Source organism: Pochonia chlamydosporia, chromosome 4, assembly GCF_001653235.2.
Source record: "Pochonia chlamydosporia 170 chromosome 4, whole genome shotgun sequence".
Taxonomy (NCBI): Eukaryota; Fungi; Ascomycota; class Sordariomycetes; order Hypocreales; family Clavicipitaceae; genus Pochonia; species Pochonia chlamydosporia.
Genome location: NC_035793.1, coordinates 3,214,454 through 3,230,370, shown reverse-complemented (window position 1 = coordinate 3,230,370; position 15,917 = coordinate 3,214,454). Strand labels below are relative to the sequence as shown.

The window sequence follows — 15,917 nt, the reverse complement described above, 5'->3', positions numbered from 1 at the left end:
TACGCCATTCATGGTGAGTGTCAAGAGAGGGCGATCACATTCACAATGAACTTGGACTTTTGTATTTTGTGCAACACATCTGTCCAACCAGTGGGAACCGGTTCAGTTGGTGGGATAACTAGAAGTGAAAGCACAAACTCTTGTTCTCGGATTTGATTATCTGTAGCTGTACAACAATGTCATTTACATCGATTCCCATCTTGGATCTGAAACTCGCTCGGGATCCGGCAACCAAACCAGAGTTTCTGGAACAGTTGCGCCATGCCCTCATGGAAGTAGGCTTCTTGTATCTCAAGAATGTCGGCATCTCAGAGGAGTTATTCCAGGATGTCATCAAGAAAGGAAAGGCGTTTTTCGATATTCCCCTTGAAGAGAAGTAAGTCGATAGCTTCATCCATACCCTGCCTACACCGGAGACTTCAACCCATCTTATATTTCCAATCTTGACATGATGATTGGTAACCCCAAATTAACATATCACAGACTCAAGATTGAAATGAAAAACGCCAAATCATTCCTCGGCTACTCCCAGCTCTCTGCAGAAATCACCGCCGGTGAAGTCGATCACCGCGAACAAATCGATCTCTCCACAGAACATCCCATCCCTACGCCCAATGCACCTCTGTATTACAACCTCCTCGCACCAAACCAGTGGCCGTCTGAAAACCACGCCCCCGGCTTCCGGGACACGTACACAGACTACATGAACCGCATGGGCGCCATATCCATCTACTTCACATCCCTCATCGCAGAAGCAATCAAGCTCCCCAGCGACGCATTCAACAAGTACTTCGACGAGGACCAGCAGCACAAGCTCAAGATAGTCAAGTACCCGGACATGGAGGAACTAGGACGTCAGGGCCAAGGTCAGGGCGTCGGTCCACACAAGGACAGCATGCTGACGAGCTACCTCCTCCAAGCGACGTCCCATCGCGGGCTGCAGGTGCAAAACGTGCAAGGCGAGTGGATCGACTGTCCCCCGATTGACGGTACGCTCGTCGTCGCGATAGGGCAGGGGATGGAGGCCCTAACGCAAGGTGTGTGTGTGAGCACGACGCATAGGGTGCTGTCGCCGGCGGCGGGCTCAGGCGCTAGGTTTTCCATCCCCTTCTTCCAGGGCGTGAAGCTGGATGCTGAGTTTGACGACCTGGAGACGGTGGGCGTGGGGAAAGTGCCGGAGGAGGTGAGGGAGCAGAGGAGGAGGGTTGTTGAGCGGACGGGAGGGAGGGTGGACGATGTTGAGTTTACGTTTAGGACGGGCGCGGTGGCCAAGACGCTGGGCGAGGCTACGCTTCGGAATAGGGTGAAGAGTCATCCGGATGTAGGAGAGAGGTGGTATCCGGATATTTTGAAGGGCATCAGGGAGGAGCAGGCTGCTGCTAAGGCGAAGCAGACTGGAGGGAATGCGCCCACGGGAGGAGTCGCTCCAAAGGCGGTTGAGGCTCATTGATGGGTTGGGGATGTGTAGGAGACGGGGTCTGAAATATTGTGAATATCATGTCATATAAAAAAAATCATCACAAAGTACCCGGTGTCTACGGCTCACTACTACGCCTCGCTACGTCTATCTCCCCTATGCTGACGCCAATGCTAAATGACAGGACCTAACTTTTCATGCTCACACCCCGAGTTACCATCTTTCTCTGTACTCCGTGTCCCAAACTCCTGGCTGAATCGGCTGGCGGGTCTGGATATCTAGGCCGTCTTGCCGGGGAAGCAATCACCAATATCCTTGCTGTGCTTGTTGGTAGCATGTTCCTGCAGGCTGTACATAATGATACGTTAGTGTACTGCGACTATAGGAATCGAGAGGCAAGTCGAGGGGAACGTACGCAGGACCCTTGGTGGTAGACAGAAACGTGGCCTTGCAGATCTGGCACTGGATGTTCATAGCTTGTTGGTTCTGTAGGGAAAATACATTGTTAGTGTCACATCAACAGTGCAGAGAGGAAAGAAAATAGTCACATACGACTTTGAGTTGCGACTTGGCAACATTTTTGTCCTTTGCGTTGCGCTCACGCTTTTGCTGTGCCTTGGCTCCCTGTTACATGTAAGACTATGGCTTGACGTTGTATACGGGGTATCTTTCCATACGTTGCCCATTTTGAGAATGTAAACTCGGCGAGTGTGTAGGTAGAAAGTCGTTAGAGAAGTACCGGTTGGGATCAGAGTGCGGTCGAATACGAAAGTCGTCTAGCGGGATGTTGGTGTTTCGGCGATAAAGCGGGTACAAATAGGATGGAGTGGACTTGTGCTGCGGTTGACACGATGGACAGCAGGATATAGACGAATCGAGAAGTTTGTCGACGGAGTAGAAAGATCTTTTGCGACTGAGCAGAAATGCGTGAGAGAGAAAAGGGTCTTGGGGTGGCGTGGTGGGCTGTCTGCAGTGTCCATTGTCCATGGTGGGATGCCGCTCGCTGATAGGCGATAAGGTCGACGCTGCATGTGGGAAAATTTGCTCCGCACTTTTCGGCCGGTCATGACTTGCATGCTTTATCCTATTCCCATTTGATTCGACGGCTTCTTGCATCGCTGTGATCCGCTTGATTGATGTGGATGACCTGTACGGTATTTGGAAGACTGAATATACGACGTCTAGCCTGGCAAGGGTTGCATTGCATTTACTACTCCAGTACCAATATCCCCCGTCGCCATTGCCCGTCATACAAGGACATGTTTTACGAGCCGTTTCGCTTGGCTTTATCTGAACGTCAGCAACGCCTCCGGAAGTGACTTCCCCAGGTACTTGGGTTATACCGGGTCACAACGAGAAATGTTCGTGCCGCCTCTCTGACATGGACTGATATCTTGCGGGTCCCGGGTACCACTGAGCCAAACCACACCTCTGACCATTGTCAACTACAGCCACCTGCACATAGCCCATGAAGATCTGGAAAGACAATGTTTACAATACTAAGACTGTAAGTCGTTAAACTGATTGGTTCTTAACGGCTTATGGAGCTGCTGGCCTGTTGACTACATCCTACGGCATCTGAGTCCTTATCACCTTGTCCCCTAGCTAAGGAAGTCAAGGCACATCTTGCTCGGCCATCATTATTAGGACAACTACCGGCCAGCGGATACTCTTCTACTGGATAAACTGGACCTTTCTAACCGAATACTCAGCCTTCTTGACCAATTTGATGCAGGGAGATATCACCAGGATGAACCGACACCATGCCGAATCGGGAGCTAATTGTAGAAGTGATTTCACATTCATACGCCACTCCACTTCCGCGATGCTAGCTTGTCTGTCAAAGGACCCAGGAATGTGAGGAAGTGGTTCCATTGTCCTAGGAATCGTCAACTTGGAGTGTCTTCACTGGACCCTCGCAACTTCGCCTCCCCCAGGCTTGGAGCGCGAGACGGCGTGTTCGTACGTCAAATTCTCGAAACTATGTAGCCAATCCGAACTTTGTTGGCTTTATGTATTGGAATATTCATTGTCCCATTTGCACAACACCGTGTAATGGGCCAAGGTTACATCAATGTCAAATTCTGTCCTGAAAACAGGAGCAAAGGTATGATGTCCATGCCGCGCAAAATTTCGGCATCTAGCTTCCTACCGCCAGCGTGGGCCAGTCGAATTGGCTATACTGCTCGGGCAAACCCAGGTCGAGCTATATAAATGGCCATAAGCTGCCGTGTAACCCTATCTGTGTAAGACATGCCAGCTAAGTGCCCGGCCAAGCTGACCATTGACGTTTGGCCTTGCTCACTGGACGTGGGCCTTGGACTCTAAGAATGAACCCTGATGTTTTAAACCACTTAATTATCCTGAATTGAACGATATACCCGCATGTGGACAAGACCATGGGTCTGCGGTGGATTACATGACAATGTCGGGCTGAGGGCTCCGAGTCGAATGTCTTCATAGGGAGCTCAGCCATGGGCTTAGCGTTGACTAGTCCCCGGAGAGGATACGATGTTTAAGAAAAGAGGTATCGTGGGATATGGTAGCCAGATTGCTCTAATTAGTCTGGATTCATAGACAAAGCATTTGGAAGCTGGTGAAGACATATAAGTGGTCGTATCCCCCGACATCACCCTAACTTTCTTCGAGGCGTTCCCAAGCTTCAAGCGCCGCCGTGGACAAAATGGTTTATTTTACGACCACAATCACAGCCTTGCTGGCGGGCGTGGCCGCTGCCAACCCAACTATCCATGATCATGCTAGACGCATGCAAAACACAATGGCCAAAGCCGCTGCCGCTGGCACCACCTTTTGGTATGCCAATATGGACCACACTGGGGGTCCTCGTGGCTACTCTCCAGATCTCGGAAACGACTACTCGTACGAAGTATTCAAGTCTGTCAACTCCGGTGATGGCCGAGCTATTCAAGATGCCATTGACAGCAACAACGGAAAGGAGAGGCGGCACAATTGGTGGGCTTCTCAGCCAAGAGCCATGGCAGAAATGCGTATTCGATTCGTATATGACTAGCTATGTGGAGTCTAATCAAGAAACTAATACAAGGTTCCTGACAGGTTGTATATCTCCCACCTGGGACATATGAAGTAGACTCGAAGATCCAGTTGCGTGTTGGAACCATTCTCATGGGAGACGCCACTAATGTAAGCCGACTAAGTAACTTCATATCGATTCGTTGACACTGACTTGTTGTTACCAGCCTCCTGCTATCAAAGCGTCTAGAAACTGGCAGGGAGAGCGAAATCTCATCAACGGTATGATTCCACCAACGCCAAATATGATCAGTGATGGAACCTGGCTAACATGGACATTATCTCAGGTTTGGACCCACGAACTGCTGAAGCAGCCCACACCACATATCCCCATGGTGAGCTTTCCTTCACCGTCGGTCTAAAGAATGTGATTTTGGACACGACCAACATTGGCGGAAGTAAGTCCATGCCTTTGACACAACTTGAGAAACCAAACTACTTTAAAACCAGGGAAACTAATCGAGGATAGGCTCCGAGTTCTCGGACGTCCACCTCAGCAAGTCTTCGTCCGCTTACATAGAAAACACATGGGTATGGATAGCAGACCACAACACCGAAGGCGGAGGCGGCTGCCTCATCGCCGCAAAGGGCGGTGTCCTCGTCCAAGCAACAAAAGGCACATGGCTGCACTCCCTAGGCAGCGAGCACTGGTGGTTATACCAGCTCAACCTCTGGGAAGCCAAGGATGTGTTTGTCTCGATGCTTCAAGCCGAGACGAACTACAACCAGGGCTCAAACGCACCGCAGATTCCTCCCGCGCCGTGGAAGGCAAATGTCAGGGGGTGGAATGACCCTGACTTTTCGTGGTGCGGCGGCGGTGACAAGATTTGCAGAAAGGGGTATTCGAATTTCATCACCGGCGGTTCCGGCATTCGCCACTATGCTAGTACTGCGTGGGATTTCTTCAGCGGTCCCGGAAATCAGGGTTGCGATGATGCGTGGGGATGTTCTGGTGAGTTGTTTGGGGTGTGTTCATGAGAGGATGGTATGCTAACTTTGTCTTTAGATGTGATGCACTGGATCTCGAAGCAGCCGTCTGATCTTCAGTTGTTTGGTGTGTGTTCAAAGTCTGCGACGAATGTGCTACGTGAGGCGAATGGGAATATGATTTCGGCTCGGCCTAGCTTCAAGGGGGGCTGGCCGGGTCAGGGTTCTGATTTGGGTGTGTATAAGGTTGACTAGGGGTTCGTATATACTTTGACTAGAAGGATGAGCATATATGTCAGTGTTGGGTGTATACTTGATATTGCAGTTGTGTCTCTGCGTGACACTTGGGTGTAGCCAAACTGTAGTCGTATCAAGTGGTAATATTGACCAAACTTATATCCTGCCCGACGAAGTTTGCCCGCAAACCTAAACCTATCTTCATAATACCCGCCATATGAGCACCTCAGTAGCCAAGTAAAGCCATAATCCAACAGTAATACATCCTCCGTCAAACCAGCAACAACAAGCAAAGTACCGCCTTGTCCCAGGAATTGCTTCCCATCATCTACCAAACTCCAACAAACCCAACACAAAAGCATCCCACGGTACATCCACACCAACAATAACATACACCCTTCATTCACATAAACCTCCCTCTATCCCCCATCCCAACCTTCTGAAATCTCTACTCCCCAAACTTATCTTTCTCCATCCTCTTCGGATCCTTCCTACACGGCCCACACGTCGCCGACTGAATCACCTCCTCCCTCCTCACACCCCCCGGACACCCGCCAAACCTGCCCTTCCCCAAGGCAACATCGCACCAGCGCTTAACAAAATCCTTCATATCAAGCTGTCGTTGACACACGCCGCATTCCGTAACGATGAAGTTCTCCTGACACATGGCTGCTGTTTGGGAAACCCAGTCCAGCGGGGGGACGCATTACTCCCCAGGCTAAGTTGCAGAGAAATAAACGGCATGAAAGTGAGCTCGCGCTCGTGAAAGTCTAACAAAGAGAGAAAAAGTGGTTATCTCATAGGTTTCGGCGACAATAGGCCCTGACAGCCATGGCGATGTCCGCCACCAAGTACAGCCGGTCTTGGCTTCCGAGTTTCAATAGGATTCGGAAATCGAGAAGGAATAATTTGAAAGAAACCCGGGAAGGGACTCCGTTATCTATCCCCCTCTTTGGAAGTCCTCCAGGCACAACCGTCACACCACCCTATAAGGAACCGTACGAAAGTGTGACTGGAGTGCCGTCCGATTCGTCTGTTGATGCGTTTGCACAGCCACTAGGAGTGGTTGAGCTTGGTTGAGCTTGTGGTTAGACTAATGGATTGGTTTGGGGAACATGCAGCTCATTGTCACACGTGTGGCTGGTCCACTTACCACTTTCCACTTTCCACCAGTTGACCATAGGGTAGGTACTTCTGACCAATCGCGTTACGGTGACCTTATACGTGAATGTCTTCATTCCATCTCATCAAGCAACATTTTGTCAAGATATCAGATACCCCTAATTTCCAGAGCACACTGCTTCACCGCAATCATGTCCTCCCCCGACTCAATAACAAAATCCACCTTCCAATCCCTCCTATCCAAATACCCGGCCCTCATAGAATCCTCTTCAAAAGGTACACCACCAGCCTAAACCCAACCCCCATCGACAACACCAACTAACGACACCAGCAAAACCAGGCCAAAAGCCCCTCAAAGACCTAGACTCCTACCGCTACAACCAAGCCCCCACGCTCTTCCACACGCAAAACCAACAAATGACCCTCTCAGATGTCCAAGCCCTCGTCGAATGGAAACTGTAACCCTCCCTCAACCCCCCGTTCACAAAAGCACAGCTAACAAACCAGACGACATGGCAAATTCCGCCCAACCCTCATGTCCCTCGTATCGTCTAACCCGCCCTCCTTCACAGAGGAGACCATATCCAGCGCCATCAAGCTCTACCGGATGAATCCGGGACAAAACGCACAAAAGGCGCTGGATACGCTGACCAAGCTGAGGGGTGTTGGACCGGCCACTGCGTCGTTGCTACTGAATGTTCATGATCCGGACAGAGTGGTGTTTTTTTCGGATGAGTTGTTTTACTGGCTGTGTTGTGGGGGGACGAAGGGGGCGATCAAGTATAATGCGAGGGAGTATTCGGAGTTGAGGAGGAGGGCGGAGGAGGTGGCGGCGAGATTGGGCGTTGGGATGGTGGATGTCGAAAAGGTTGCGTATGTGGTTATGAGGCAGGGGAAATTGGAGGAGGGCAAGAAGGATGGGGACAAGAGTGAAGGTAAGAGATTTGAGGGTACGAAGAGGGTAAAGGGTGAGGGTGTGAAGAAGGTGAAGAACGAGGGTGTTCTGAAAAGTGTTGTGAAAGGGGAAGAGGCACGGCCACAGACGAAACGCAAGACGGACGAAGTTGATGACACAGGATTGCGGAGATCGAAGCGGCAGAGGGGTTGATGGATAATGTACCGGTTCGTGAGCTTAACATATCTTGTATGGTCAATTGGTAGTTGTGAGCGTCAATGTGTATTTTTGTATGAATTGATGGCAACGTGTACTCAGTGACACAAGATATCCTTGATCCTTGATACACTCGATAAAGTTGACCCAGCGTGCAGTATCCCCCATCTAAACAAACACAACTCCAACACACCATTTTTCATCCCTCAACCCAACCACCACTGCCACAACCATCCCAAACTCAATCCCCCGAATCCCTCGCCTACCCATCTTATTTCCCCTTCTTCCCCTCCTCAACCTGCGTAGCCGCATACTTATCACTCAACTCATCATAACTCCGATGCAGCCCCTCACTCTGCTTCTTCAACGTCTCCAAATCCTGCTCCTTCTTCGCCAACTTCTTCTGCAACTCCGCCACCTCACTCGACCTATTCTCCTTGAAGTTCTGATTGCTCTCAAACGCCCGCACCTTATCCTCCAGCTTAATCGTATCGATAATCATGACGTACATGCGGTTCAAAATAAGCGACAGGAACAGCGTAAACCCGCAGAGATACATGTTGCGCTGGGAGTAAAACTTGCGGGCCTGCACTTCGAGACGCTCGTGACCAAGAACAGCACTGTCGACTCGTTAGCTATGCAAGACAAAACAAAAGTGGAAATACGTACGCTCCCTTGGAAGCCTGGTCGCTTGCCGCCAATACTTCCAATTGTACGCGATACACGCGGTTGACGCTGTCGATGAAGAGGATGAGGATGAAGACGAATGTGATTTTGAGCCAGTACATGAGTTTGGAGACGATGGGATTTTCGGAGATGAAGCTTGGATTTTGTTAGTTTTGCAAAAATGGGGAAGGAGGGGGAGGAATGGACATACGAAAAGACCTTGCGCTTAGCTGTGTATGGGAGGGGAACGAGGAGCAGCATAAAGAGCGCCATCTCGAGGACGAGGAGGAAGAAGACCTGGCCTGGTTAGTTTGGTGATGCGGATGATGGAGGATTGTGCCGTGCTGCGCTTACGAGAGAGTAGTAGAGCGTCATGATGGCGGCTGTGTCTGTCGCAGGGTGGTGTGTGCTGGAAATGAGGCACGCTGCTATGTAGAGATGGAAAACAAAAAGAGATTGATGCGGGTGATGGGAGGCTTTCAGGTTTTATGGGAGATGCAGTTGGCAGGTAGACGTGGCCTGTTTTGCAGCTGAGGATGAAATGGAGAAGTTTACAAGGTGTGACGTCCTACATGTCTGTCTGGGTTGGAGGGAGTTGGAGTCAGTGCGGGACAGACATGGAATGGCAGACACATGCGTGGTCTGGAGCTTGCACCTGGCAAGGGACAACGTCATCGCTTGTGTGGCTTCACGGTTTTCATGGATAGACTGGACGCCTGGCTGGTGGGCTGACGGGCTGGTAAAGTGGGCTGGATCAGCACATGCAACTGGACACATCTGGTCAACTCAACATGGAGCCAGTTGACCGGCCTGGACCCACTGGAGCTTCAGCTCAGACTCAACTGTGGCTGGAGCTTCAAGCATTGATGACACAGGAGACATACATGATGGACATTCAATGTTGTATTGCACCACACATTTGGGAGTCACCTCAAGCTAACACCATTGCACCATCGTAAACACATCTTCACACAACACTATCCAGCACAAGTCCCAGCTCTGACATTACAATTAAACATGGCTGAATTATTCATCGTCCAACATGTACATGGCCATCACAGGCCACTCGACCACATGTACTCCGTAGTATACAGCATTGAATGCATCACCACTTCCAGATGTACAGTCCACCCACATGCACCTCAGTTCCAAAACTCATCCTCCCTAAACTTAGCCGGCGGCCGTCTTGTCCTTGACGCTCTATCACTCCGCTGTCGAATCAATACATCTTGGTCGTCATCCTCTTCTCTCTCCCCATGCACGTTCGAAATCCCATCCGCCCGCTTCGCCACGCCGCTCCTAAGTCCCGTAGTCGACATATTATCATCGCTGTCTGCAATCTCCATCTCCATCTTGTCTGAGCTTCTAGTTATCCGTTTAGACTCCGGCGTACCGGTCATCTTCGCAGATGATGGGGTCGGGATTGGAGTTGGTCTTGATGCTGATGCCGATGCCGATGCCGATGCCAATGCTGGGGCCGAAGCAGGAGTGGCAGTCCGCGCTGTTGCTCGCTCTGCTTCTCGCTCAAGTGGTGCTCGCGTTGACGCTGGCCCGGCCTCTGGGGCGTCGCCGAATAGTGTCCGTTCCTCACGCTTGGACTCCGAGGCTGCGGTGGGTTTGGGAACCGCAACTGGCCGTGGGTGCTTTCTAGGCCGCCCGCTGCCAGGTCGCGCACCACCTCTCTTGCCCCGAGTCTTCTTGGGCGGCTCGACCCGTTTTGTTGGTGTTTCCGTACTCGTCCTGATCCTGCGCCGTAGTCTTGACGCGGAGCCCGGGTCCTCTGAGCTTCTCCCACCCTCGTCGCCGTTCATCGTCTTGTCGGCGGTGACAGCGTCGTAGTTTTCGTCGTCGCTGTCGTCCTGAAGATGATGCCGCTTACGTTTGCGTGATGTGGTTGCTTCTTCAATGTCCGGCCCCTCCAGCGTCTCGAGCGCAAATCCAGGCGGTAAGTCTCGCTTCACTCTCGGCCGGCCGGGACGTCGCTTGCTAGTTTCTGCCTTTGTGGCCTTGCGGGCAATAGCTTCGGGCTTCTCAGGCCGACGTGACTTTGCAGGCTTCGGCTTGCTTTCTGGTTTGCCTGCCGCCTTGTGATCCAGGAGATTCTTCGTCAGGTTGGGAAAGTTTTCACCGTAGTTGAAGAAAAGCTCCTCTCCTGCCTTGATATCTCTTATAGCCGTAAACTTAATCCGATATTCTCCGTTCACATACAGAATCCGAGGTGTAATGTTGCACCCGTGCGTGTCATGCTCAGATGCGTGGTTGATGTACCGGCTTAGATTACCATATATCGCGGCATCGACCCATATACCTTCGTTCTCTAGTAGGGTAAAGACATACGAAACGTTGGACTCCTCGTCGAATACATCCCCTCGCCGGGCTTCACGTCGAACACCTTCGTCGTGCGTAATCAGTTCACCCACGTATTCGATGATGAACTCATCCTGGGCGATATCCTCCGCCGTAAATAGACCGTAACCAACACCGTCAAGCTGGCTCTGACCCAGTAGCAACGACTTGCCAACTCCTCTCTGCAAATCGCAGTTTTGACAACCCGTCGCGTGAAGCTCTTTGTCATTGGCATTGGCCGGGTCTGCTCGCTCCAAGGCACCACAGCTACCACATAGCAGCGGATCGCATTCCCTATTTAGCTGCACACAAATGCACGGCTTGTCCTTCTTGCTATCCAGACACGTCCTTCCCTGCGAATGGCAGCCACACCCAGTAAATTTATACGCGCAGTTTTCCACGGTGCACCCGCAAAACTTCTCACAGAGGACATCAGCATCCACACATGTACATACGCCTGCCACACACGGCCCATCGTGAGAACAAGGTTCCAGGATTTCCCGTCGCTGATGAGCATGGCTGGTCGTGTGGTCTTGCCAGTCTCCCAGAAGCACTTTTCGTCGGCGATCGTACCACGACAGATTCTTTACCCGTGGTGCTTCAGGAGGTTCCGGCTGTGGCACTGAGATGCCCATGGACTTGAACTCGACATGAACTTCATCGCACTGCCGGTTTAAGAATTCAGCAGCCAGACAGATTGGATCGCCCTTGTACGTGCTGTTGCTTGCAGTTGTAAAGACTGATCGCAGAAGGATCCGCTCATCTTCTGACCATTCTCGCGGGTGCACGTGCATGCGTACATGATGACTGTCTCTGCGATAACACTGTCGTCGACAGGGTTTAATGACGCCTTCAGAGCCATTTGCCATGTTGTTGCGTCTGCGTCTCAGGGCGTCAGAGAGGTGAGACCAAGACGATATTGAAAATGTGCCCTTCATGTTCTTATTGTCGTACTCGCCGTGGTCGCAAGAGTGACTGAAACAAATCAGGCAACCTAGGATGCAGTACGTAGCCAGGTTAGACTCTGCAAGCTCGTCCTCATCCTCCTCGTCGAGCTGTGGGCTGGTGGCATCCTTGGCGATTGGCTTTGAATCCATGATGTTGTCCACAGCTTCATCCATCATCAAGACTCTGCGAAGATCAATTTGCTTTGATGCCGGCTGACTAGTTTTAAACACATGCTGGAAGGCATCAGTAAACATTTGCGCCGCTTTGTTTGCTCCCGGCGCAGCGTTTGGAATTCGGTGGTGCGAGTTCAGAATGTCAGTCTTTTGCTGAGGTGTTATGGCGTGATCAGGCTCACGGGCAGTCATGTAGCTGATTAATGCCGATTTATTACACCCAGGTATTGCCAATTTTTCCAGCCATGAATCCAAGTATAGCGACACAGTGGCTGCCCTTTCCCCTTGGATGGTAAGCTGCTGCTTATCCTCGCGGTTCATGGGTTTGAAGCCCGACTTGAGATCGATGTCTTCCAATTCTTTGAGCCACAAATTATATTTAGTCTCTTCAGAGCTCTCCAAGTCGCGCAGATGTGGCACAAACGTCAACATGGTGTTGGGAGTGAGCACGTTCTTTTTGATTTCGACGTGGTGGAATCGGTATGGCGGTACTCGCTCTTTATTTGTCTTTGTACATATCGGCGTATAATGCGCATCTCGCTGGTCTCGCTTTCCTTTCAGATGTTGCTACGATTGTCTTGTGAGCGTGGATCTCCGACCAGAACATCAGAAGTGTAATTTTCAAAATGACTGTGTTTGAATGCTCTGTATGCGACGTACCTTGGACCTGATCCGAATTGTGTCAGTACCCTTCTCCGTCATAACAGGCGTGCGTATGTTCGCAAAAAGGTCCTTTCCATGCCGAACTCTGTGCTCAGTCGCCTTGGTAGACTCCAATATGTAGCCAGTCAGCTGGGCGTGGCCACGCTTCACGTCTTGTCGGCAGGCATCCAACCGGCTAATGGTTTCTTCTACCGTCCACTCGACATTCGATTCTGTCTGTGCCTTTGGTGTCGTACCATTTGTGGCCGGCGCTTTGGACGCAAGGTTTGACGGAGGTGGCGGGGGAGTGGTATGTTCCAGCATGTCAACCTCAAGATCTAGGAAAAGTAGTCTTTCAGGCGGAGCCGGGCGATTAAAGTATATTACATCAGATGGGTTCTGCGGGCGCAGGGCGAGGCTGAGGTCGACGTCGACGTCGACGTCGACTCTACGATTTTTTTTCTTCTTCGGCGGCGAGCTCACTGAGGCGTGGCTGACAATGGAGTGGTCGCTCGGCTTTCGGCTGCCGAAGGCTTCAAGTCGGGACGAGAGAGTGGCGGCTTGGGCAAGTTCATATCTTTGCGCCTCAGCTGAGAGCTGTCCATTGATGTTGTTTTGGATGTGCGTGTCTGGACTGCCGGAGGTTGACATGGTCGACAACAGTCAAGGTTGAGTTTGACGTTGGCAATTACTAAGGCGGTCGGTCGTGTGTCTTAGTGCCTTTCTGGTTCGCGTCTTTGAATGCGACTTCAACGGTTGCTTCGCAAGAGAAACGGGAACATCCAGATGATCAAATGGTCCGTGTTAGATAGAAGGCGGAAGACGATCTTCTCGTCAGTACACTGCGGAACTCAAATCGCAAACAAACGCCAACAACACCATCCCATGCAACGAGCCAGCCAACATCAAGGCCGTAGGAGAAGGCAGTGCATGCGATTGTTTAGTCAAATACGATTTGATGACGAAGAAGAGTATGAGGAAACCTTGGGCTGAGGCCGGCGCAGCCCGATTGCCAGCCAAAACGCGAAGGGTTGATCGCGTCTAGAATCGTGATGATGTTTCAAGACAAGATTTCGCAATGGGAACCAACACGCGAACCGTGCAACTTTGAGATGAGACCGCGTCAAGTGCTCCAGCTGACAGGGGCACATCAATTTGGCACTTTCAGGCGGGAAACAAACTGGATGGAGGGCAGGGGCCAATCAGAGCCACCGGTTGAGTGACCTCCATGGGAGGGTTCACTGCTCGGGTCTGGTTTGGTGGGGTCTGGTCAGGTCAGAACATGAACTTCACATGCAATGTTGGCTCCGACCAATTGACCAGACATCGCTTTATCATTGCAATGATTCTTCTTTTGATGGGTCTACTATTCCTCCCGTGCTACATGACCCTGTTTCGACAATGGTAAATTAACTGCGCTTATTGGATTTGTTGAAGTTCGCATCCTGCCTCAGCCCTTCTTCGATGCACACCATGACGGCACTTGACGGGAGTCGATGGCACTCGATGGCATGGTGCCCAGCATTATGCAGTATTGTGCATCCCATCAACCAAAGAGGTCTGCCAGACCTTGAGGACCAAATCAAGCATCCATCCAATTTTAGTCGCTCTCATCTGTATATGGGACTGCCCTTGCTTGACCCTGGACAACTCGACTATCTTGGCACTTGGGAGATGGATTTGTCCAAATCGGATATTGTGCAGAAATACTGCGTCCACGACCAACGACCACGGGCCATTCTGGGCAGCAATTGGCTGTGGTATCATCGTTTTTGGGTGCTCCTGGTGCTTGCTATTCTTCGTGGTCTGACTGCATCAGCCTCCTCACTCCATCCCTTCCGCATGGTAATACTACCAGTCACAAATCTGTCCATTGACACAAATATACCGATCTATTCGCCCAGTACGCCAATGCAGGGGCCGATAGACGGCTTCAATGGTTCCGTGCTGATCCATTGTCCCGATGAAACGAGACTTGGATGGAATTCTGTTCAAAGTTGCCAAGGCAGAAACTACGTCATGAGGGCTTTAGCAATCTCGAGCCTCAACTGATTAACATCACGTGACATGCAGGGGGTTGGATTGGCAGCCCGCGCAGTAGTGGTTGCTCCAGGTGCATCTATGACCTCATAGGCACTTGAGCAAGTAGCTTGACTCTGGAGCTCCCGAAAAATATTGGGCAGACATTACGGAGTAGGGCCGTAGCTCTTTAACGATGTGTGTCGTGTGTGCTCCGTACAGAATAATCCCAGCACTTAATCAATACCCGGCAGGCGCCGTAAGCAGTCGACGGCTAGTTCTTAGTCAAGATTATATTGTTCCCTTGGCTTGGCCCTTTGTTTACAACCCATACTCATGCAGGGCTGAATTCTGATGAACGAGGGATGCTGTACGCTTTTCCCTCTTCCCCCTTCCGGATTCCTTGTCCCTGGTGGGGCAACGCAATAACTGTTCTGATTTTCGAACTGTGGACTTAATCGCACAGCAACGGCAAGACCGGAAGTTTAATTGGGTTTGGAGCTTCATCACAGGTTTGGCTGGCTGCCACTGCAGCTCATCCCCGACCAAAGACGGCGAATCGCAAGCTGTTGTCCACCAACAATTGATCACGGGCTGTCGTTAATGGCACGCAACAAAGAGCACAAGATCGCCACGAATTATCGAAGACAGTCATGCCCTCTCGATCTGTCAGCACATGTTGAGAGGCGTACAGCCCAGCTTGCTAGAGCAGCATTTGTCATGGCAACGATATCATCCGTACGGAGAGTGAGATGCAACGGCAATGGTTGGTGTCGTATTGTACGTCTCTCAGTGTGGCTGTGACCCTGAACTAGCACATTGGGAGCATCAGGGCACGCAAAATCCTGCCAAATACCCGGTCTAGTTATGCCCAAACAGGCTGAGGGTGTCAAGGCTTTGGCGGCCAAAGAGATGACGGCGAAATGAGACAAAGAGATGAGAATTGAGAGTTGGTTGAAAACTCCGTCATCCGGCCGGCGTCGCGTTCGACTAGGACTCGTAGGCTGAAGCTTAGACGACCAAGAGGGGCAGCCCATCCGCATCCGGAATGGATTTGATGAGGACCAGGATTATAGACTGTTGTGCCCTTTTTGTGGGTGCTGGAACAAACCGCCGGATACTGGAAACTGGAAAATATGCTAACTAGATGCCAAACTTGATTCTTGGCGGCTAGCTCAATGCCGAGCCTAAAACCTGAGACAAGGCCCTCTCGTCGATGTCGCGGCACAAGCGGAGCTCAGGTTTGGTCGTCTTGTGG

The 15,917-nt window shown here is 51.2% G+C and overlaps 6 protein-coding genes across 6 annotated transcripts; 3 read left to right on the top strand and 3 right to left on the bottom strand.

Annotated features, from left to right (window-relative positions):
- Positions 1–176: 176 nt before the first annotated feature.
- VFPPC_08391 (naringenin 3-dioxygenase) lies at positions 177–1,450 on the top strand (the record flags this gene model as incomplete). The annotated part of the gene is made up of 2 exons (XM_018287110.1): positions 177–376; positions 484–1,450. 2 exons carry the CDS (start codon positions 177–179, stop codon positions 1,448–1,450), a joined length of 1,167 nt encoding a protein of 388 aa, XP_018143973.1.
- Positions 1,451–1,695: 245 nt separating this feature from the next.
- VFPPC_14394 (zinc-binding domain-containing protein) lies at positions 1,696–2,103 on the bottom strand (the record flags this gene model as incomplete). The annotated part of the gene is made up of 4 exons (XM_018292163.1): positions 1,696–1,765; positions 1,833–1,903; positions 1,970–2,041; positions 2,095–2,103. 4 exons carry the CDS (start codon positions 2,101–2,103, stop codon positions 1,696–1,698), a joined length of 222 nt encoding a protein of 73 aa, XP_018143972.1.
- Positions 2,104–4,100: 1,997 nt separating this feature from the next.
- On the top strand, positions 4,101–5,650 carry VFPPC_14393 (pectate lyase superfamily protein domain-containing protein; the record flags this gene model as incomplete). The annotated part of the gene is made up of 6 exons (XM_018292162.1): positions 4,101–4,436; positions 4,493–4,579; positions 4,636–4,690; positions 4,756–4,866; positions 4,938–5,420; positions 5,475–5,650. The coding sequence occupies 6 exons, from the start codon at positions 4,101–4,103 to the stop codon at positions 5,648–5,650; spliced, it is 1,248 nt and encodes a 415-aa protein (XP_018143971.1).
- A 2,486-nt stretch (positions 5,651–8,136) lies between these two features.
- Positions 8,137–8,906, bottom strand: VFPPC_08390 (B-cell receptor-associated 31-like protein; the record flags this gene model as incomplete). The annotated part of the gene is made up of 4 exons (XM_018287109.1): positions 8,137–8,485; positions 8,535–8,687; positions 8,743–8,828; positions 8,886–8,906. The coding sequence occupies 4 exons, from the start codon at positions 8,904–8,906 to the stop codon at positions 8,137–8,139; spliced, it is 609 nt and encodes a 202-aa protein (XP_018143970.1).
- Positions 8,907–9,673: 767 nt separating this feature from the next.
- On the bottom strand, positions 9,674–13,291 carry VFPPC_08389 (SET domain-containing protein; the record flags this gene model as incomplete). Its single annotated transcript, XM_018287108.1, has 2 exons — positions 9,674–12,565; positions 12,659–13,291. 2 exons carry the CDS (start codon positions 13,289–13,291, stop codon positions 9,674–9,676), a joined length of 3,525 nt encoding a protein of 1,174 aa, XP_018143969.1.
- Positions 13,292–14,104: 813 nt separating this feature from the next.
- VFPPC_08388 (hypothetical protein) lies at positions 14,105–14,692 on the top strand (the record flags this gene model as incomplete). Its single annotated transcript, XM_018287107.1, has 1 exon — positions 14,105–14,692. The coding sequence occupies one exon, from the start codon at positions 14,105–14,107 to the stop codon at positions 14,690–14,692; it is 588 nt and encodes a 195-aa protein (XP_018143968.1).
- Between the last annotated feature and the right edge of the window lie 1,225 nt (positions 14,693–15,917).